This window comes from Fundulus heteroclitus, unplaced genomic scaffold, assembly GCF_011125445.2.
Source record: "Fundulus heteroclitus isolate FHET01 unplaced genomic scaffold, MU-UCD_Fhet_4.1 scaffold_888, whole genome shotgun sequence".
In the NCBI taxonomy this organism is placed as follows: domain Eukaryota; kingdom Metazoa; phylum Chordata; class Actinopteri; order Cyprinodontiformes; family Fundulidae; genus Fundulus; species Fundulus heteroclitus.
Genome location: NW_023397349.1, coordinates 530 through 25000, shown reverse-complemented (window position 1 = coordinate 25000; position 24471 = coordinate 530). Strand labels below are relative to the sequence as shown.

The following is a 24471-nucleotide window of genomic DNA, read 5'->3' as shown; positions in this document are numbered from 1 at the left end:
GCTGGCACGCTGCAACTTAAGAGAGCTTAGTTTTACAATATAATTTAGTCTTAGTTTGTCATGTACAGAGACAACATATTAATTAGCATTATATTGTGGTCCGCATCTTGGGTTTCTGCATTGTTCTCACCAAGTAAAAACTAATCTTCAGAACCAATCTCAGCCCAAAATGGGGATTTGCACCACGTCATCTTCTTAAAGTAGTTATCGCCACTTATTGCAACCGTAAGCTGCAGAAAGTACGGGCAAAATGGCTGCCTCTGCCTTTACTCCTGTCTGCTCCTATGCCAGCCTAGAGTAGAAAAGACCCACCCAGTATGGTGGCTACGCAGGATGCACTCCAGCATGTAATGAGGAATCTAGTATATTTATTCTATTAGTAGGAGTATGTGTGGAGTAACACGGAGACGCTGAGGAATATTTCAGCCGATTATACTCGCACTGTCTGTAGCGCAAGCGGGTCTCTTTATAACTCTTTATTGTGGCTTATTTTGGAGTCCAAATAAGCTACTTCACTTTCAGAAACAAGCCTAAAAAATCCCAACCCACGACTCAAGGAATCGACAAGCTACTTTTGAAAAAAAGAAGCTCCAAGCCACTAAGCTGACTTGACAACAGTGCTGAAGAGATTGGATAAACAAGACAAAAAAGTTAAAGAAATCGCTGTAAACAAAGATGCATATACCGTCTAAATGCAAATTCAGATTTTCCTATTTTGCCTCGAAGTTTGCGTTTGTTGCTGTTTTTTTTATGTTAAAGGAGTAGCTGTGCAGTCATTCATGCCTTCATAAGCGACTGCATTCAATGGCATAATTGACAAAGACTCTGGCATAGGTGTCAAAAGATAGTCACAAAAACATGGGCAAAAGCCATTTGCCTTTTGAATTAAGCCTGTTGTAGTTGCCATGACTTGAATGATTGAAAATATGCAAAGGCATTTTTTTTTCTGACAAAGAAATTAGCTGTGAGTTGATGTAATCTACAGAAAGCAATAAAAGCTTGGCAGACGTGATCATTCATCAAAAAACAGCGTTGCTTCTCTGTTGAATATGGGAAAAGCTGATATCCTTAAAAATTACAACAGACATATCAGAAGGAAGAAATAAAAGAATTAAATTCTTCCAATACGGGTATTAGAAGAATTGCATGCATCATTTTTATTTATTCAATCAGCCAAAACATATATATCTATCTGTCTGTGTGTTAGTCAGTCTGCCCCAAAACAGCTGGAGCGTGTGAATGACTGAATGTAGCGTGAAGCGCTTAGGAGTCCTTGGACTTGAGAAAAGCACTGTACAAGTACAGACGTCTTGAAAATGCATAATAAAAGTAGTTCAGTTACATTTATTTCAAATAAGTTGTTTGGGGTGCTAACAGTTGTGGCACTTGTAATTGTGTGAAAAGCAGCACTCATCTAATATGGGATTCTGGTTTCCTGTTAAATACTGAATCCCACTAAATGTACTCAAATTGAAGGGTGGGTTTTTCTACATATTTCAATGTGAAATTAGACTATTGCAATAAAGATTATGTTTATTTAATTGCTTTTTTACAAATTGTTACTGGGGGTGACAATTACTTTTTATTCAAGCCTATTCAATCAATTCAAAAAATATTGAAAAGTTTATTCATTTAATTAACACTGCATATATTAATTACACGCAGACTGGGTTTTTTTCAAGCCTTCATTCCTGTTAATTATGATAAATTTCCACACACAGCTAATACAAACACACCATTTGAGATTAGAAAATTACATCAGATTAAAAAAAAAATCTTTTTAAAGCAGAAATGTGGGCTTAATTAAAACTAAGTTTAATACCTTCTTAATGTTTGTTATTTTCAAAAGGTACTTTAAATCTGACAACAGACCCTCGTCGGAAAGCACATCTAATTTATATATGAATATGACTGTATGCAAATCTTTACTTGTTTCATTGTAAAAATGCAGAAAGATACAGATAATATGTAATTTTCGGGAAGGTTGACAAGGGAAAAAAACAAAAGTATCATTGGGCTTGCAGCAAGTCTGGAAATTGTTGTGGATATGGATGGGCAGGGGAGACCTGAGGCACATGTTGGCCATCCAATGAAGGGAGACAAGCAAGACACATTGCAGAGCTACTGACAGGCTGTCTCACTGAGCTCTTCTCCTGTCTAAGGTTGTGTATATTAGAGGTGACAGTGCCTGTTATTATATGTATATGTGGGCACATGTGTGCATATATGTGTTTTGTTAAATAAAGTGAGATTTTCTAATTGCTGGTTGCCAGGATAAACAATGCATACCCAGAATGCAAGTCACCACTTTTTGCAACATGGCCACAGGCTACATGTGAGTGATTAACCAGTCACTGGAGCTTTGTATTGTCCCTCCACGGGGCTGCTGGCAGCTATTACTACCACATAGTGGTGGGCAAGATAAAGTCAGAAAAAAAATGAAGAATAGCATTGTCACAGTGAGTAACTGCAGCAACACAGCCACATGATTGAACGGCAAAACAGAGTTGACAGACTTTGACTGCTTAGTTGTTAGCACTGTGTTTGCAGTGACTGGGACGGATGATTATCCTGCTTTCATACCCGATAATGGGGCTCAAAATATTGAGAGCAAGTCTGTTTACAGGTTTTATGACAGTAAAAAGCTGCCAAAACTGCTTAGACCAGATTTAATGATCTAAAATGTGAGTCTGCCAAGGACTTTCTGTTAGTTACACAATATGGCTTTTTTTTCCAAATAGTAAAAGGGAACTGTGTTTAAAACAATCACTGAACGAATATCATTGCAGTGCTAAAATATTTCTTTTTTTTTTAAATGTGTCCTGTCTGGCATTAGGACAGCAATTCTTAATGATGCCAAACAGACCCCAACAGATTTTACTTTCACAAGTGGAGCATTACTGCTTTCACCATAGTGTTCCGGTTGATTTATATATGCATAAAGCTTTATTAGATTTTATTGTGGGACTATTTATTGTTCTATGGGCACAGAAACGGTAAGGTAGAATGGAGAAAAAAAGAAGAGAAAAGGATGAGAAAATGCTAAAAGGAAGAAACGGTGGAAAAAAAGAGGAGAAGAAAAGGAGAGAGCAATATAACATCCTCTGAGTCTGCTTCTACACCTGTAAACAGATCAAAAAGAACAACAAAACCAACCGATAAGTATTACAGGTACAAACAACCAACACATTGATACCATCACTGAAGAATACACAGTATTATTTAATATGAAATGTATAAGGTGACAGCTAAAGCTAATAATAGGGGTTTTCTGTAAGCACCTGAATCGAAGAACCTGTAAGTGTTTGCACTTGTGCATGTAAGGTTTGTCCATAAGAAAAATGCTCAGTAGTGGTTGTGAGGAGCCAAAGACCAGCCCCTCAGAGCGCCAGGGTAGACTCCAACGAAACCAGAACCCCAGATGCCCAAAGGGACCCCCAGAACAAAGGTGCCCAGGAGGGACCAACACAGGAAACCCCCCAACAGCCACAGAGCTGAAGTCCCGGGTAGCCCACAAGCTCGTTGCCCCTGGGCCCAGAGACCCAAGCCCCAGGGGCTCTCTGCCACCCCGGAGTGGCCCCAATAGAGCAATGAGGCCGAGGCCCAGTGTATGTGTGTTGCAAAATCCCCAGCCTTCCCCAAGGGGTCGTGCCCCACTATTTGAGGGGTACTGCAGTAAGGAAAGTGTATCCGATAATCTTTTGTAGGATGTTAGGATTATTTCAGATGGGTGTATGGCTGCATGGGATAAATGACTCCATCGTTTTTAGAAACTACCACCATGCTGTCAGAGAAGAGCTGATGATAATATTTTACATGCATGCATGAAGTTTTATGTTTGAGCTAATAAATGGCAAATTAGAAATATTGATATCAGCACATATTTTTTGTTCTGTGTCTAGCCAGGGCTCATCTAAGGGATTATGTCTTAACCATTTTGAGATTTATTGTAGCCTATTTGCTAAGAAGTGAAGGAAGTTAGGCAGATCTAGTCCTTCTTTATCTTTAGTCTTCTGGTGCTGGAATATTTCAACATTATGGTCATAGTCTTTTTCGATATCATTAGTCCATGTTGCTAGTTATTAATATGTTCCAATATTATTCAATTAGCATAATTATGAGACATACATTCTCTCTCTAAAAAAATATATGCCTACAATGGGCATCCAAATTAATTTCTACTCTCAGATAAATAGGAATGTCTCCCCACCTAATGATAAGGCAAAAACATAAATCCAAATATCCACAAATAATCCACTCTCTCAATCTTAGTTTATTTTTGTTCCAGCTTCATTATTTCTTTATTCACACACGGCAAGACATGTGATTCACACCCGTTACATAAACTTTCTAAAATTAAGCTGCTATGCTTTGTTCTAGTGTTTAATACATTGCCGCTTTTTTATCCTGGGTTTTATCTTCTCCTTTAATCTTTTGGTCAGGTGACAGGACTAATCCTCACTGACAGGCGAAGACAGTCGGGACTTATACGTCCCATTTCAGAGTGTTTAAAATGGATGTACAGAGAGAACATGTAAACTCTATAAAGAAAGACCCAGATATTGGGATTTAAACCCATGACCTTCTTGGTGCAAGACAACAGTTGTTTTAACTGGTGCTCTGTGCAGCCCACAATTTTTTTTCAACAAAATCTCAAGCTTTGTTTATCCCATGTGAATGTGCAAACTAAAAAGCAGACATTATGGGGTAATTTATTGATTACATGGGGTCCCCATATACCGCTTAGACTGTGTGAATAGGGCTTAAGTTAAGTGGTAATGATGGATTTACCTACTAATACTGCAAAAACAATTGAATAATATCCAGCAATAAGAATTCTCCAAAGTATCATTTTGTTTAAAAGGAGGCTTTTTGCCTTCATCTAAGCCTCATCAAAATTTGATTTAAGATTAAACCTGTAAATATGTCAACATAATCTATCAAATCTAAATGTGGTTGAAAGGTTGTTTTGGTGGCAAGGCTGCACCTCTAATGTCTTTCTAAAGACTTAATTTGGCCAGAACCTATAAGCTATATAAAGTCTTATTATTATTATTATTATTATTATTATTATTATTATTTACTTTTTTCAAGCCCAGATAAAGACAAAGACTGGGCAAACTGCAATAGCAATTAAAAATGTTCATGGATGTCCAGTATTTGGAGGAAAAAAAGTAAAAAAAATGTGTCCAAGAAGATGGAAAGGTAGTTGTAAGTGCAACAGTAGAAGGTGACTGCGGTGTCAGTACAAGCATAAAAGGCATACAAAGCTTAAAAAAAAACATCACATAAAATGTAATACATTTCATCAGAAAAGACAGTATGTGCAGAATGTGCAACCATCTTACGTACCTCCAGGGTGATGAAATCTGAGACCAACTCTTGGAAGCTGCCCTTTTTGCAGTTTATACTATTCTGGTAACAAATCTGTTTCTGAATGATATCTTATTTTTCAAATGAAACAAACAACCAAAAGCTCCAAAATACCCCTGAAAACTCTGCAGTGAAGCTTTTTTTTTTTCTCCATGTGTTTTCAAACTCTTTGATCTCTTTGTCTCTCTTCTACTCTGCCTAATAATCCAATTTTTTGCCTCACAGCTTTACATAAAAGAAAAAAAAAAACAACTGTAACTAGGACAATGTCTCAAATTTACACTTTTCATTTTTTTCCTCCATCATGCAAGTTATATTACTTTCATTTTGTTGGCCACATATTCAGTGATTCTAGGTATCACTTCAATCTGCAGCTTCATTTGAGCCACACCAATATTTCTTGTCATCAAAATAAGTTAAATAAATTTCAGGGAACTTTTGGCCACCTATGACAATAATATGTTTACAATCCATATTCTAAAGATTTTTATTGGGTTTCCACCATCTACAATCTAGCATTTCACAAATAATGATTTTGTACCCAAAGGTTCTACTCTATATAGAGACAGGGCTTGATGAAATGGTAAACAAGTGCTTTGTATACCCAAAGCCCTCTCTTCATCTAGAACTCCCTTTCTGCTTTCAGGTGTTAATTGCTGGCTTATTAGACTACAACAAAAAATGACAGGAAAAAAAGAGCAAAACAAAGAGAGAGAGAGAAGCTGGGGATGGGGGTGGTAGTGTAAAAAGTAGGACAGGAATATACCAGGCTGAAAATAAAATCCTCTCCTTGTGAGAGTGAGCAGGGGGAGAATGGGAGGGGTGGTTTCACGGAGCAAAAACCTTTGGATATTTACCAGTCTAGGACAAAAAAGGACATGAGAATATGAATCCTGTGAGTGTACAGGGATTCTTTGGGAATGCATGTGCACTGAAAGAGAGATGGAGAAGAGTATAAATTGGTATTTTGCATTTCAAAAGGAAGATTCGTGCTGAGTCAGATCCAGCTCAACCCACTTGTGTCCATCACAAATATCACCCAGAAGCAAAATGGGGGAACTCACATAGAGATTGAAAGAGAGGGTATGAAGAGAGGCAGAGATTAGAGAAAGTACAAACTACAGTCAGGCTGCTGCTAATGGATTGTTTCTGTGCCTTTTGACCTTTAGGCAGCTAAACCTCAATAATGACGCCAACAGTATCAGACCATGATCTGAAGTAGCTAAATTACTATTTCCGTACACAACATAACGTCATAAATAACTTGCTGTGGAGCTATTGTGTATCATTCAAGCCTGTGTTAGAGTGATTTTCTGAAGATAACAAAGAGTGATTATTTTGTAAATAACAAGGTTATCTGACAATTAAAAAACACAGCTAATCCAGCTGTTTTTTCTTTTGTATTGTCAGTTATAGTCTTCTACAAAGTACGGACTTCCACTTCAGAATTTATCAGAATACAACGCTTATAAAAAAAATAAAAAAAACATACTGAAGAAGAACAATGGTAAAAGCACTCTATTGAAGTGGAGGACCCCAAACCTTTACACTACATTCAGTCATTCACCCTTTCACACGCTGACGATGGTAAGCTACACTGTAGCTGCAGCTGCCGCCACCGGGCCCTTTGTCCACGGGCAGCAGGCAAAAAAAGGTGAACTGTTTTGCCAAAGGAACAAATTCCTAGGTCCTGCAACACTGTCACCCCACAAAAATAATTATCATTATTTAGGTTGATGGTCAAACCAGAACCAGATTATGACAGTTGCATAGTTCAACTTGTTTGATTCCAATGTCCCCCATGCAATGGTGGATACCTCTGTGCATGACAAATCTGAGGCAACCAATGGGGATCAAAGTGATCCGTTTACATTCCTGTTAGAATGTTTGCATTCAATTGCTTTCCAAAAAATGTCTTCTCCTTATTAAAGATAAGATAAGATAAGATAAGATAGTCTTTATTGATCTCACAATGGAGAAATTCACTCGCCACATCGGCTCATAAAGGGAATGCTTCCTAAATTTTCCATTGCAGCACCAATGCATGCAGCCTGAACTTTTACTACCTCAGCTTACCCAAGTCATTTCTCTCTTTCTGACAGCCGAGCAATTGATTTTTTTCTTACCTCTTCCCTGTAGTGTTGACAGGAAGGATGTTAATGGAATAGGCTGTACTGCAGCTGCATACATGGGGGATCTCCCTGTTAGGACGGGCCATTACAAGTTTCTCTGGCTGGCAATCATTTTCTGCAGCAGCCAGATTTTCCTGAGACAGTGCTCGCACACACGACTCAAACATTTTACTTCAGTCCTTCAGAATACAATAAAGAATATTTCAAAAGGATTTTTCAGAAATGAGAAATAAAATGTGACAAAAAATTTAAATGACCATACTAGCTGGCTCATGTGATGTCAGAGGAAGCATGTGTTTGTCTGAAATGTTGTTTTTGGGAAGGGTCGTTTTGAACTTGTTCAAGCAATGAATTACAACTAAATAAAGAAAATGTTAAAAACGTAAAAAAAAAGAAATACTTTTCTATAAGTAGTAATGTGAGTTGAATAAATCTTACAAAAAGCTCTGGCTAGTAACTTTAAAATGCATCTTAAGTGAATGTTACAGTAATAATTTTCCTGAAACAGTGAGAGTCCTATGGGGGGAAAAAGTCCTGTTGTAAAGCTATATTATAAGTTGCTCCGCCACATAAACAATCATTACTCTAATCAACTGAGAAGGCAGCTTTTAGCTTCACTTTGGTAAGGCAAGGCAGAAACAGCAAGACTTGCAATCTGTGGTGGATAAATTAAACTCAAGAAACAACAGTGCACTTATGGATATAAACATGACAGCAATTTAAACAGTGCTGCCATAATTCAATATCTGAACACGGTCTAATTAGGTTTATTTCTATATGTTGTTAGATCAAATACTTACCTTTGTAAATTTTTGTGAATCACTCTGAGGATTTTGTACTGAAATAATTTCACACAGTATGCTGGAGTTTGCACTGGTTATTTGATAAGGGATTCAGTGTCTCAGTAACAATAAAACACCATTGGCATTTCAGTTTATTGCTTTTTCTCTCCCTTCATCTTTTCATGATTAAAGGAGGCAAACAGCGACAAATTCTCGTGTCTCAATGGTATCATTTACTTTGAAAAATTTAATGACCTCCTCCTATTATTTTCTTTGGATGTCTGTTGTTCAGCTTGTGTTGTAGCATATCCATTATCCTACAGATAACCTACTGCTGGATTTAAACATCTCTTTTTGCAAAGACAGTAATGTTGTATTTTTTTCCATCTGAGTATTCTTCATACCTGTTGTCTGTTTTTTTTTTTTTTTTTTTGCTTTGCTTTACTTTGCAATACATGTGTTGCCAAGGTGATCATACTTATCAAATAGTTCACACATCCTGAACAGTGTGAGGCAATTTCTTATTTTTTTTTCAATACTTACATAACTAAGTAAATAGTTAATTGTTTATTATCAAGTAAATGATGGAAATTAAATGTTTGGTGAGAACATAGCATCTCTTGTGTGCAAATTTCTTCTCCTGATTTGAGAACAAAATGGTAAAAGTTAAGTTTAATAACACCAGGTTAAACTATATTGATTATTTAAAAAAACAAAATGTAAACCCCCTCCAAACCTTTTTTCACTTAGCCCCTCAGGGGATTTTAAGCTATTTGTTTTAAACAAATACATTATCTTATAAGCATAACAAATCCAAATTATGCAGAAGAATCCAAACCCCTTTAACCATTCTACATTTTGTCATGCCACCACTGCAAACTATATGCATGTATTATTGTGATTTCATTTTGTAGACAAATACAAAGTAGTGTCTAATATATTTGGTGGAAGTTGGACCAATTGTATATCAAAGATTTTGAATTGTCACACCTAAGACTATAAAAAGTGTAATGCATTTGTTTTCAACACCTCTCATTCTGATATTCATGGAGAACACATTACAAGTCTTGTTTGTAGTTAGTCATGAAGGGAACACAGCATTTATAAAATTTGACTCTGGTAAGAAGAGACCAAACTGTAACTGTTTCGCCTAAATGCATATTACTACTTGAGGTGAAAAACTGATGAAGCACATCACCTTGAACACACTATGAAACATATTGGTGACTGTAATGAAGCATAGTGGTGACTGCATCATGCTGTGGGGATACATTTGATCAGTAGGGACAGGGATGTTGGTCAGGGCTGATCCACATATGGATGAGTCTTCGTATAGCACAATTCTGGAAGAAAACCGGTTCAAGGCTACAAAAGACTTTATGTTTTACCATAAGACTCTGATTCAGAAATGATATAGTATGTACGGAGTGAGTAGTCTAGTTGTCTAGTTGTATGAAACTATGATTATACAGCTGAACATGTTTTTCTGGCCCCTACATTCACCGCTGAGGACATATACATAAAAGAAAGGAATTTTTCACCATGTTATTAGGATAATACGTTAAGCTCATGTCATGTGCATTTATAGAAATGTGCTATAAGCATGGTTGTTTTTACAACTTTTTCATGCACCAAAGGCAGTCACAGTGCCTCCAGATTTGCCCCATCACAGAATCATGTTGAGACTGGGAAGCTCCGTAATCACAAGAAGGCCACTGATGTGTCCCTGGGCTTTCTGCTCTCAAACTGAATCATACAGGCGGCCGCACACAGACAACAGGGCTGTGTGGCATGGCTTTTGAAAGGTCACTCTAAGAATAGCCTCCGATACGTAAACGAGGCTCATATCCAGCGGAAAGCACATGTTGGAACGTGCAGGGAAGCAAATGGACATTAAAACATGCAATAATTCATGGATGGAGGTACAGACCAAAGCACTCATGCTGTTAAAAATACTCAGACATAATCCTAGTATGCATTGATGCACACGAGGTACAGTATATCTTTGCTCTGTTAAAAGGGCAGAAAAGGCAGAAAATCTATTTGCTGATGTCCGAGCCTTTCCCATTGTTCCCTGCTGAGGAATCAGACTATAATTTTAAAACCAAATGAGAGGAGATCAGTCTCCCTAAAGCCTAGAGAAAAATCCCTCTTGCCCATCTTAAAGCTGGTTTACAACCTCATTTATTCAAGCAATGCGCAGGATGCCGATTGACAACAGTATTTTTTTTTAATAATGTAAATGCATCATTCAGGGGGACTGGCCAAACCCTTTATTGATAAAACTAAGCACAACAAATGTCGGTCATCCTGCTGTAATCATCTTTCGAATCACTTTCATCAATCAAACACTTGCTTCTGTCCTGTTTTAATGTAAACACAATCTTTAAAATAAATTGGTCACCATTGGCATTGTGCCGTTTCTGTAAGCTCTATTAGTTTTATTACTTTCTGAGCCAAGTCAAGGTTGCATAAAGTTGCATAAAAAACACCGAATATATATTTTTTGCTGCATCTCTTTGTATCTCTGTGAATACTTTATATATGCTCTTTCTTTATAGAAGTTGTATGTTTTCTAAGCTCCATATAATCTTTCTGTTCTTCTTTTCATTATTTTAGTTTTACTTTTGATTACTTGCTGTAGTTTTGTTTTTACATTACTTTTAAGTCATTTTCAGTGATGTAGGAAGATATTGGTTGTCTATGCACTTGACATTGTAGAGTAAACAAATTTGATCACTAGATTAGAATGGCAACCATGTCAAAATTTTTTTTTTAAAAAATCTGCCGAATTAGCATAGCAGCTATACCATGCCCTGTTTAAGGCACATGTGAACAGTTCCACAACTGATATTCATATTCTTATTTGTAGCAATGCCCCAATACTAAAATTACTTAATCTCATGCTATAAAATGCTTTGTGCACTGATGATTTGGCATACCAGATGCCTGAAACTGAAAATAAAACTGATGGCTTTACACACTTTTTGATCACTTTGACTGATAATCTGACATTATAGGGAACTCATAGCACACTGAAATTGGTTTCTAAGATAGATGTGTTTTTTTGAGCTGTGTACACACTGCAGTGTTTTCTTTGCTCAATTTTACCCCGAAGTTTACCCCCAATTCTCAGTTGGGCAAAGTCTGCATCAGCCTGCAGTAGTTGGGGACAGTCACCAAGGCAGGTTCTCCCAAAAATCTAAGTGCGAGAGGGAGCAAAGACTGGATTCTAAAAGTGTGGGAGGGGAACAGACCTGAACCGACATAACATGTTTTAATCAGAATCAGCTTAAATTGACAAGTTGGTTCATACAACAAGAATCTGGGTACTCTCACTGTTAAGTGTTCATCAGAGAGAACCTGTCTCTGTGCTGGCTGGTGTTTGAAAGTAATGCTCTGTAGCGCCGGCCTGAATGCAAACATCTCAACAGTTTGTGTGACTTAGTGATAAAAAAATGACTGACACTCAGATGTTTCTGTTATTTTTATTATTATTACTATTATTATTATTATTATTATTATTGTTATTGTTATTATTATTATTATTATTATTATTATTAAGATGGAAATATTTTTTTTGCAAAAGAGCCAACACTGAAAATCATTCCAAAATCCACTAACAACTTCACATGAGTATAACCAAAACATATAGCCAGCACTGTCCAAATCAAATTCACTCAATTTAAAATATTTTAAGGCACCCTTACAACAGTCACAAAGAAGGTTTGATGCCGTATTATGGTTTAAGGCGGTACATACAGCTGTGATGAAAGCTAGAGGTGCCACGCCCACAGCCGAACCAAAATAAACATGGCCGCACAGGAGGACGACATGTAGCTGCTGCTATTGTGGTGTCAGTATTATGTGACGGGAGACACACAACAACCCTGTGGATGTAAAAGGGTCCAGCAGTTGAGAGACAGAATAAAAAGCTCAATGTTAATAGAGCTCACTTCGGTCTGGTCCTTTATTAGATAAAGCCCATAGCACTAATGTGACAGCTATCACATGTGTTTTGTCAGAAAATATGACTGTCAGGAGTTTCAATATTCAAATAAACACCTTGACCAGCATACCTTTTTGTGGTTTCTCAGGGCGCCTGCTGCTTACGACATTTTCATTTGATACCGCGATTGGCTAAAACCAACCTTTGGTAGGCGGGTAGTAGCAGCTGGACCCAGATTGGTGGTTTGCAGAACGGGGAGTGCTGTACATTATCAAATTGTCTTGCCAGGTTCTAGTAGTGATCCCTTAGGTGTGTAATCACCAGTCCTTATGTAACAAAAGTCTGCTCAAACTATGGTGTTGGTGTGAACTCCAAGTCTTTTTTTTAATTTGGGAATACTATGAAAGTCCTGGCATGTGTCCTCAACCTAATTATGACAAAATAAATGACATAAAATAAAACTGTGACGTGACGGTAAAAATACAAGCCGTGACACAGCAAAACACTGAATTCCACATCCTTTTCCCCAATACACATGTGCTAATCAGAATGGGACAACAGCAACCCAAATACTCTTAAGTGAGAGAAAACAAATTTTCTTTAAAACTGCCTGAGTTTCCTCATGTTTAGACACAAAAAAGATGACTTTTTGAAACATGGCATTACACATGGCACCCTAAACCTAAACAAACCCTAACTGAGGGTTTCTATTAAATTAGTTTGAACGTTTAAAACCTCAAGATGATTGTTTCTTAAAGAGAAATAGGAGTGTCTGCAATATTTATTCATTACATCACACTATACATCTGGCATCTGTGTGAATTAGGAATCAGTTTTACACCTAAATTATTTTTCAGTGACGTTTTTTCTCATTTAAAATGATATATTTTGTTGACTATGTCTACAACAGTGTGTTTTTGACTACCTCTTAACTCCAGCATGGCAAAGGAATGGTAGCAGACTTCCAAGCATTGCAGCTCAACCCAGTAACTGAGGGGTTTTATCTTGAGGTTAATATTTCATACTTCACACTCAGCCCCTTGGATATTTAGCATTCAAACTCTCTATATCTCTTAGCTTTTATTTCGCCAACTCTGGTCTTTCAGAGGTCCTTCAATGCTAGTAGTTGAAAGGATTGTTTTTTTAGCCAGTAAAGCTAAAAAGATGAAGTGTTTTTTTAAGTCCTTTAGAATATAAGAAAGGGACAAAAACAAACAAGGTATTTTTAAACAGCATCAAATGCAAACTTAGTAAATGTCATATTCCTCCAAGCCCTCTATTATTATCTGCTTTCCATATTCTGTGCTTTTTTGTTTAATCAGGCACACTTTTTATGTTCTAAATGTTTAATTTTTTTCTACAGTGAGAAACCAATTGTACATATAGTATGTGACTGTGGGAGAGGTTTTGTTGTGACAAGTGAAGTACAAATGCACACAAAAGACCCTTCATGTTGTTTTTGTCTGTATTAGGCCAGTTTAGGAACATGGATATTTGTTTGCTAAGCTTGTGATTATGAATCTGCCATTGTTGCCGCTCACTTCAGTTTAGGAGATTCAGCACAAAGCCTCTTGATGCTCAAATTAAAATGATGTACTTAAATAATACGTAGAAAAACTCTTTAACCTATGTATTAGATTTTTTTAATAAATAGGCTGAATAAATAAAAGTAATAAATTATTTGTTATTCTCTTGACAATTGAGTCGACAAACCTAGAGTGACTATTAAAAATATGAGTACTAAAAAATAAATACATGCTGAAATATTTCTAATATGTTTACATCTAAAAAGTAATACAATGACATTATTATTATTTTTTTAATTAATAAATTAAATAATATTAAAAAGCCTTCCTGTTGTGTTCTTCACATTTTAAATAACAATCCTTGTCCTGGAGCAAAGCCCATTGCATGTTGATTATCTGGGATGTCACAGCAAGTATAATGCTCCAACTGACTGCTGTTTGAGACAGATGTTGTGTTCACAAATCTTGAAGCAGGTCAGTTCCCAAACTGACTGGAAAATGAGACACGAGGTCTCTCAGCCACAGTCAAGGTTCTGCGCTCTGACAAGAGAGCAGATGGCGGTTTGTGAAAATAACAAACCAGATCAAAAGGAAAGAAACTGAGGAGCCTGCAATTTCTCATTGCACGCTCATCCTCTTGTAGATTCCCTTTTTTATGTCCCATGAAAAATGTTAACTGGGAAACAGGAAAAAAATGCAGGCAACTTTAATTTTAAATCAATTAACGTTTCTATTGTTTATGTAATTTGGACTGACATCACATATGGTGTGTGCAGACTGCGCAGCGCATATGAGCTTTTGCCTGTGTGCTCTAAAGTAACACTGCAAAGACACTAAGTTCAGCTTGACATGTTACCTAATTTCTATTTTTAGAACATTACTTAATACTTGTTTTAAAGAAAACATAACAGTGAAACTGGGTGATTTACGGTGGTTTGGTTTGGCCAAAATGGTTTTAAAATAAAGCATATTGCCTATAAATGATACCAAATATAACACCAAAGATAACCATGTTGGATCGTCACATACAAAGCTAAAATATCTAGATTGGTTGGTTAGAGATTTATATGTGTACAAATGTTTTAAAAGGTTTTTATAGTTTCTCACAAAATAAAACCAGATTACAAGATTCCCTTGTTTCATCTCATTCATCTCAGGACGGGCCACAGAAGAGGCATAACTCCTAAAGGTATACTCCGTGCTTCAAACTAAATAAACATTCTTTCTAAGCTAAATGTTATTTGCTAATAAATGCAGAACATTAATTTGTGTTTTACCAACCCTTTAACATCAGTGCTTATATCTTTTCAGCAGCTTTCATGAATCTTTGGAATCCTACAAAAATGCAAGTCTCAAATACATTACTTGGCAACATCCCAGGATTGTAAACGATATATCACAATATGCATGCAAGCCCATTTTTTTAAATGTTCAACATGTCAACACTATACAGGGCAGTTAGCCGACTTCTCCCCGCTATATGTTGACATCATCTCTAAATGTAATTCAGCCATCCATCACTGAAAAAAACACTCCAGTTACGGAGTGACTGTCTTCTTTTGTATGTTTTTACATGTTAAATCATAGTTGCATTCATTAGCTTTCTTTAACAGACATTGCAATAAGAAAAGATATCCCTTGAAAAGAATATGCCATGAAACACAAGACAAAACATGGCTCTCTTTATGCTTAAATGCAGATGTACAAATATGATTGTTCACTGGTTCAGCAGTTAATAGGTAATGGTACATTTTCAAGAGTTGTGGTATTTTTATGGTCTTTTTTATGTAGGCAATTGCTCAACACTGTTAGATATCTGCATAAAGATGGATAAAAGAAATGGCAAAAAAAACACACTTCCCAGTTTGCCAATTTGGACATTTTGACAAGCATTATAAGCATATATGTTCATTTTTTGCTGTAGTCCAAATCACATGCATCGCTTTGCAAAAGTATTCACACCCCTTAAACAATTTAAGAAAGCATTTTTTTGGTAATTTTATGTGGCAATTTTATAAGTAACAGGAAGAAGTGTAGAATTGTGAAGTGGATGGTTTTCGTGCTTTTTAGGAATGTAAATATATTAACAAGGTTTGTTAGTGGATATTCCTAAAAAAACAATCATGATAATGAAAACCAAGAAACACAGCAGATATAGGGTCAGGAGATTTTGAAAATTTACATAAGACATTAGTTACAAAATAATATCCTAAACCTTAAAAATATAGCAGAGCATGGCTCAAACCATCATCTGAAAATGGAAAGAGGTTGGCACAACGGCCAACCTATGGAAGTCAACCTAAACTTTCAGACCAAGCTGGGAGAGCAGATTAGAGATCAGAGAAGGAGAAGATATCCCAAGCCATAAAGGCCAAGGGTTCCCAATTACCAGGCCGCAGTTGTTGCCTTAGTGTTTGTGATTTTCATCGTTATTATCCTTCCTGGTGTATGAATAATTTAGAACGCCACTATGCAATGTCAAAGTACAGCTGGTAACAAGTGCATGCATGCTTCCTGTAATAATGTAATCAAGTATGTAGATGCTCTTTCAATAAGAGACGTTTTATATACCTGAAACGGTCCTGACGGTCTCAGTTGTGTTCCTCAGGCCAACGAAGGAAAATTGGTAAAGCCTCCATGAGCGAATGTCCCCAACCTCGACTGAGCTCCTTTTCCACCTGTAGGTTATTTCCTCCTTGGGGTAGCCATCTGAAGAGGACACAATGGTTGAAAACTCAGGGTGCTATTTAAACCGATAAAGGAGCATTGTTTTCCCAATATATGAACAACCAACAGTTGATACGCCGAGTGCATTTTGTTCCGGGTTAAAAAATAAACAAACTGCATCTCTGTTAAATTAAGCTAAAAACCTAAGAGTTTGAATAGTTTTATTTTATTTATAACAACAAAATATTAATCTTTCAATGACAAAATTCTCCTAAGCCATGCACTTCATGTTAAAAAGACATTTGCCTCATTTGTGGGGAATGTATTTTCTATGAAAATTCTGAGATGTAAAAATTACATCATTGACTTAAGACCACGGGTGAGTGGGCTTTCAGTAATTTCATTTTACCCCTGCACGCTCTGTAGTTGCTCTAATGAAAACAGTAATCTTACTTGTCTAAAACAGATTCGCTTAGCTGAGCCAATAGATTATCATAATCAAGTCATGTTTGTGAGTATCGAATTTCTGTGCGGTTTCAAAAAGCAAACTAACCAAAAAAAGTAATGGCTTTACTGCTGGTCCTCAAGAAAGTACTGTTACAACTCTGCAGACAGTCGAAGTCTAGTGAGGAGCTTCGGTTTGAATTATGCAGGTGGACTTCCTTGAGTGCAAACTTAAGTGCTCTCAGACATCCAATAATGTTGGTCTTCAAAGTAACACATCATCGCCAACCAAGAAAGCAGTCTGCTGTTTTGCTTTTAATGCATCAGGAACATATTATAGATTCAGTCTCCTTCTGGAAAGTCAAAACAAGAAGGATACAAAAGCTCAGTGTCAGTAGTAAATTCATTTCAATCTACTGCAGTTATAAACACCGAAATGTGTTGAAACTAATTTTTTCAACCAATAGCCTGATAACATTTACCGAGTGGTAACACCTGGAAAAGAGGGCAGGCTCACTAAACTTTTGCTGCTTTTTGACACGTGATGGGACAATTTGCCCCGTGATAAATAGCTGCACGCTTCTCTGCCTGCAACATCTGAGGCCGAGCTCAGTGCTGTTTGCCAAGCAATTTCCAAAGCCGTGAAAAAATCTATAGCTCTCATCAAATCTAAATGAATGCATATGTTCTAGTTTTAGCCTTGATAACCTCGTCAGCTTCGCTTTCTTGAGCCATTCGAGAAGAGTTATTTTTGGAGAAAATCCCATAGTATCTCATGGTAGAGCTTTAGAAGACTCATTAGTATGACTTACAGCCCCCCCCCCCCCCACACACACACACACACACACACACTGCCTACATGGGGATGTTATGTATTTCGAGTTCTTGTTACTTTTTGATAATATTCTAAGGTTAAATAAAGTCCACAAGAAATATCCAAATGTGCAGAAAACTCAACCAACAGTGCTTTTGGTAGACGATAAGAAGGAAAAAAACACTTGTAGATTACTGTAGAGAACTTGATTCATAAATCTATAATTACAGGGTTCTACAAACACAAAAATGTAATTTCAGCAAAAAAAGCCCAGGTGTTCAGTTGTCAAGCCATTGAGATGTCAACTGTATTGCATTTAGCTAGTATATGACCCCACCAGATGTTTATAATCAAGCGCACTTAATGTTCAAAAAGATGACTGTCCAGAAAACGAGGGGAATTAAAATGTTGGTCACTGTAAGAAAAAAAAAAAAATTGACACAGATTGGCACACCAATATGCAGATAGATTAGACTATTTGGAGTTAAGTTCTTTACCCATTTGGCAGGAGAAGAATGAAATATGGTCCAAAACTTTCGGATTGCAAGACAACTTCTCTTCCCGTTGAGCAACCGTCGACCCATTAACAAGATTAGATTAAATGTTAATCTGGTAACAGATAAAAATCTTAAAATAAAAAAATTCTGTATAGTATATGGTACAAAATTGACACTAGGTTGCTCTTTATTATAATCATATTCAACAGTTTTGTTCCGAGTTTAAATGTACCATTTCAAAATAAATTTTAGGCAGGTATTAAACATACTTTTTATCAAGCTCACGTTTCTGTCCCACTTCCCCTCCCCCCCAATGGTCAGATGTATTGTTTCAATCTTAAATATTATTTTTATTAGCTGTAAATTCATAATTAACAGGAATAAAGGGTTGAAAACACCAGTCTGTGTAACCAATCTGTATAATTTCTATACCCTTAGTCAATTGAGATACTGAAAAAAAATTATTTCAATAACATTCTAAATTATTTATTATGATTGGAACTGTCTCTGTGTACTTGCAACCTTTAACTCCTTTCTTATGATTTTACAAGGTTTTGTTGCATCTGAAGTTCAGTTTATTTATTTTGACCAAGAAATTGGATTTTGACCTTTGAACATAAAGTTTTAGAATCCCCGCCATATAACATGCGTATTTGCACAGAGCTATTTCACTACAGTCCTACACCATGCATACAAATAAAAATAACAGGCTTTAAAGTAGTAACGTAGTAGTGTATTGGTATGCTTACAGCTTGAAAACTCCAGGGGACAGGAGTGCTCATCCATTGGGAAGTTGTTTAATTTCAGCTGGCACTCGGCATCAATGGTCAACCTGCAGAAACAAAACATTAGAATTCACTTACCAAAGGATACTAGCAATAGTTAAGGTTTTAAACGCTATATACAGGCATAGTCACTTGAATAATCTAACAAGAAAACCATGATCTTTCAGCTAATGATGCAATACATTTTAAAGTAAGATTTCACAAAATTATATTAGACAGAAAATATTTTTATTTTTTCTTTCCCCCTTGAGAAAGTTTAAAAGCGAAGTCATTAAACTTCTTCTTAATGAGAGATTGACCTTAAATTGCCTCACCCATCCATGCATTTGCTATTGTCATGTATCATTGTGCTTGGAATCACAGCAGCCATCCTAATTAACCAGTGCTTAAGTTCTGAGTTTCCTAACAAATTAATGAAGTGGAAGGCTAGTGTTCTGCTCAGGAGAACATCCATCATGGCTTGATTGAACCGGGAAGACTTTACTTTCCTCTCTTATTATCACAGGTAATGCATTTTGGTGTCAGGGCAAATGTCTGCTGTAATTATGGCAGAATGCAAAAGTGACAATAGAATAAATTAATAATTGTCACTTATTTTGATTTATTGGTATGAATACATACGTTTAAAAAAATAGAATTAAAAATGTAATATAATATTACACTGTCAAAAATGTCAGAATGAACCCTTGTAAAGCATGATAAAAATGTCATTGATAAAGGGATCCCAGGAATTTGAAGCTTAATAAGGTTTAACTATAACCTGTTTTTTTTATATATAATTATTTTATCATGCAAATATCCCATCAATTAAGAGATATCACAACTTAAACTTTTTTATTTCCCAGGGCTTGTTAAAAAAATACAGTTATGTATAAAAGGTGTGTTCATCTCAAGATAGGAACAATGTTAGTCGAGTTGATAGTGTTTTAGTTTCAATGTGGAAACTTATGAAGAGGTCCTCACTAACAAGACAAATTGACAAGGCAATATATTATCAATAGTAATATTATTTAAGAAGAAAGCCCTGTTTTGCAAATGTATTCTAAAAGAAACACCCATTTCCCTTGTGACCCAATCTCAGATAAGTGCAAGACAATAGACAGATGATAATGTAAGTAAGGGAAACAAAGAAATCAGGTCAGCCCTGATGATTTTGTCTGCAGACCTAATTGTTCATTGTAGTTTAGACCTGCCCTGTTTTGTGGATGAACCACGCCACACAATGATGGAGGTGCACAAAACAGATTTTAAAATGGCAGTGCAGAAGATGACTAATAGCTCCAGTGGAAGGTTGTATTTCCTGAGTTGCTGCGCCTTTTTTTGAACAGTGTCTATGTGTGAAGACCACAAAACCTGAGAAATGGCTGTTCCGAGGAAGCAGAAGTGATCCAGAGTGTTCCAGAGTGTTGCTTAGTATAGTGTGTGTGTGTGTGTGTGTGGGGGGGGGGGGGCATTGTCGGGGGTACTCTCTGCAAGCACATCATCTCCACTGTCTTGAGCGATTTAAGCTCCAAGTGGTTCTGACTACACAAGTGGACCAGCTAATCCACCAGCCATCCTCGGTTTAACCAGTGTCAGTGAAGTTGTCTGCAAACTACAGGAGTTTCACACACGGGTTTGCTGAGGTGCAGTCATTGTGTACAGAAAGAAGAGGAGTGGGCAAAGACCACACTCCTTGGAGGTGACAGTGCCGATGGTTTTTTGAGCTGGAGAAGACGCTTCCCAGTCTCACTTGTTGTTGTTGGTGAGTCAGAAAGCAGATAATCCGTTTACAGGTTGAGACTGGCATTGGGAGCTGATTGAGCATCTGGCGGAGAATGTCTTGGGTTCAAGGCTGAGCTGAAGTCCACAAATTAGATCCTAGTGCACTTTCCTGGGTTGTTGAGGTGGTGCAGGATGACATGTAGTCCCATTTGGACTGTATTATAATGTTTATTTGCCCAGTAACCAAAATGCAGGGGGCTTGTGGTCTCCTACAGATACTTCAGGACCAGTCTTACCAAATTATTTCATGACCACAGACATCAGAGCTACAGCCATGTAGTCATTTACTGAATTGAATTATATTTTCAAAAGGTACTGTGATGTGATCCTATTACATATCTCAAATATCTGTGATGGTAACCTATAAGCAATAAAGTCAAATAAAAAAAAGAAGTAAAAACATCAAACCTTTATTGGATGTGTAAAGTTATCAATACCTAACAAGAAACTCATTGCACTCATGTGGTTTTCTGAATATACTTTACTTATTATTACTGAACCCATCTCATACTTGTACGAGCAGAATGCTGTCCAAGACTATACTAGGATCCAGTATCATTGTTGATTTACACTGACTAAGAACTTAAAGACTGTTTAGATAAAGTGCAATTTCTTATGGCAACTAAGCCTGCAGTGTCATGAACCAGACAGTGGACCCTTGATTCAACCCAGACACAGAGTTGCATTTAAAGCCAGTTTATTCCAGGCAATAGCAAGAGCAGTCTGAAGTCTGGTTTTTCTTGGAAAATCCACAAGGTCCATGTGGCCATATTACATAATTTTGGCTAGCACGACCCTCAGCGAGTCTAAAAGTTTCCGCCTCCACGCACATATGCAGACAGTACTATGTGAAAAAACGTGGCGGATGAGCAAGGGCTTCTTCTGACAGAGGTTCGTAATATAGACATCTTTATGAGCGGCCCATAAAGATAACCATGATCATCAAATTATTAGCAATTCCTGGACGGAAAAAGGCCATCACCCTTGGAAGAAAGTAAGAGGCTATAAATGTTGGAAACAACAGTTTTTTTCTACTTGTACGTGTAGTGAATTGTAACACATTTGGGGGTAGAAACACAACGCTGCACTCTAGAATCTAGGAGAATAAAGCTTCTTCAGAGAAAAGCCGTATGGAGCATAAATGCTGCAAACGTGGTGTCCACACATCTCATTTAAGCCCGAAACGTATGGGTGTCAAGCATAACCAGTCTTTCCTCACTGCAAAGTGTCAGGTAGAATGACAGAGCCTTGATCAGAATCCAGTGGACAAGCAAGGGTCATGCACTGGTAATCAGAGATGAGCAGATGATCCAAAGCATTAAGGCAAGTCTCGTAAGTCAATGCATAGAATCAAGATCGAGGTCCAGAGAGAAGAAGCTTGGTATAAGTGCGTCAAGGGCCAGGCATGGAAAACCAGGAGACATGATTGAGTTACGAACGTGGTGATAAATCAAAAGCATGGAAGGAATGCTGGACATCTACGAACAAAGCTTTTGATCATCTGGTGCGAACTTGGTGGGAGGTGGAGAGCTTAAATAGTGCAGGAAACAGGTGTGAAACATAAGGGCGATTGCAGCAGAGCAGGCAATGTGGTGCGGTGCAGAGAGAAAAACGGCACAAATACTGACATGCAAAGGCAATTGAACTACAGAAGACCGTTGCAGTGCAGAGAAAAACATTTTCCCCCGAGAAACATGATTTACTACATACTACATCACAAACAGGACAAACTGCTATGTTGTTATGTAGTACTGTTGTTGAAATTATTGGGGAGAAGAAAACCCACCCAAATGACTCTCTTTGTAAGCACAAATAACAGATCATGTTTTTTCAGTCTGATAGAAAAATATTTTCTACATGAATTAAAATAAAAGCAAACAAAAAAAGCTAACATGTTTTCTTGAACATTAGTTATAATGGTTTTTAATTCTTATTTTTTTTCCTAAAATAAACAGTTAGTAGATGATGAACCAATAACATCTGAACATGTATTATGTTATCCCGATATTGCTGAAGCCCTGACTTCTCAACATTGGCCCCTTACCTTAGTGTATAGAGTATTCTTCCGTCATTCCAGATCCTGAGCATGCGATTGGGTTGTGGTGATCCAATGGGCGTCGGCTTTCTTTGAATCCGAAAAAAAGTGGTCTGGGATCCATATCTTCCCAACCATGTTGCTGTTGAGACGAAGAACTTTCATCGTGCTGTTGAATTTTAAACCTCCTGTCGTACCAGGTCTGAGCAAAAAATATGTCGATGGTGTATTCCTGACATAAACATAAAAAAATACATTGACATGTTTAAGCTCCAACCAACATGTAAATTTGCAGCAATATGTTACATGTAACGTGATTTTTTTGACAAACTGACAATGCTGTGTTGCAGACTTTCCCATTCATTGCCCATTCATTAAGTAAACACCCACTGCGGTACTCAAAGCTGCCTTGGTAGCAGGAATTTTGTGGCCCACAGGCCTTTCAATTGAACAATTTTTGGCACTCATGGCAAAACCTTTGGACACCACCTGTCTAGAGGAAAGATTATATAGATATTTGGTCTCTGCCCATCTTAAGGAATATGATTTAGAAAAAAACCTTAAGAGAATCTATACTTTTATTCTCTAATATGACATAGCTCTTACAATACACCAAGTCAGCCTCTGATATATAACTGTACAACTATTTTCTAAGTATGAATGGGACAAATAAGTATAGCAACAGCAAAACTGTCACAAAAATAATAGCAATAATTCAAGTGGGATGGGAGGGCACTTGTCTATTTTCTAATTGAGTGGGTGGGGGGGGGGCTAACTCTACCACACTTTGAATCACATTAGAACTTTAATCAATACTAAGCTATCACATTTCAGTAGCAGCAGGACTAATTGTTTGAAATTAAGGTAATTAGGCAATATAATACATTTTTATTAAAATGTATGTGTAAGTACCATGAAACTGTGGTACATTTGCTAAAGTTTATCATGCTGTAAAAACCCTGTACCTAGGTGAGTAAGAGAGAGATGGAGCTGGAGGATCTGACAAAGCAGAAACTCAAGTTGGTTCAGAGAAAATTAATTGCAGCGTCTGACTCAGAAATGCCCTGCTTCCAGTGGTATCCCTGGTGGTTCTAGTATTGAAAGCTGATGGATCAAAGGTGGTTCAGAGACTTTGAATATCTCCTCCCATTCCTCCCTTACCGTCTCCACTTAGGCACAGTAGGCAGTGGTACTCAGAGTTAGACCTTAAGCACTTTTCCTTAGGCTCCTGTGAAGCTGATGAACTTTTAATGTACATTAGACTTAAATCAGTTTCACTAGTATTGTGAATGTGCAGCTCCCAAGTCATAAACTTTCCCTTTGAAGCCTAAAGGAGTAGATATAGAGCAGAATTTGCATTAGCATCTAACTTTTCAGATTTGTCTTTTTGCCAAATTAAATCATTAATAAATCTTAATACGTGTACTGATATATGTAATGCTCATTTGGTTGTCAGTTCTTATGTAGTTTATTATAATTTTTTTGCTTTCATTTAGGTGTCATTGTTAAAGGGTCAAACATAAATGTCTTTAATTGTAAAAAAATTACAAAAATCCTCTTATTCTTCTTTGAAAGGGTGATAAAAAGTTACTCATTGCAGTGAATAATGAATCATCCTTCAGACCGATTTTGATAGGTTGCGATACGGAATGGTTTCTAACCTCAGTATAGTTCAACAAAACATATATATGCTACATGATACT

At 36.9% G+C, this 24471-nt stretch overlaps 1 protein-coding gene across 1 annotated transcript in view; it reads right to left on the bottom strand.

Moving 5' to 3' along the window:
• The window catches only part of LOC118562366 (gamma-aminobutyric acid receptor subunit gamma-2-like), a gene marked incomplete at its 5' end in the record, with an annotated part of 36055 nt that extends 13224 nt beyond the window's left edge, over positions 1–22831 (bottom strand). The window contains 3 exon segments of the mRNA XM_036134680.1: positions 16334–16471; positions 18934–19016; positions 22778–22831. Coding sequence (XP_035990573.1) covers positions 16334–16471; positions 18934–19016; positions 22778–22831 — 275 coding nt within the window.
• Between the last annotated feature and the right edge of the window lie 1640 nt (positions 22832–24471).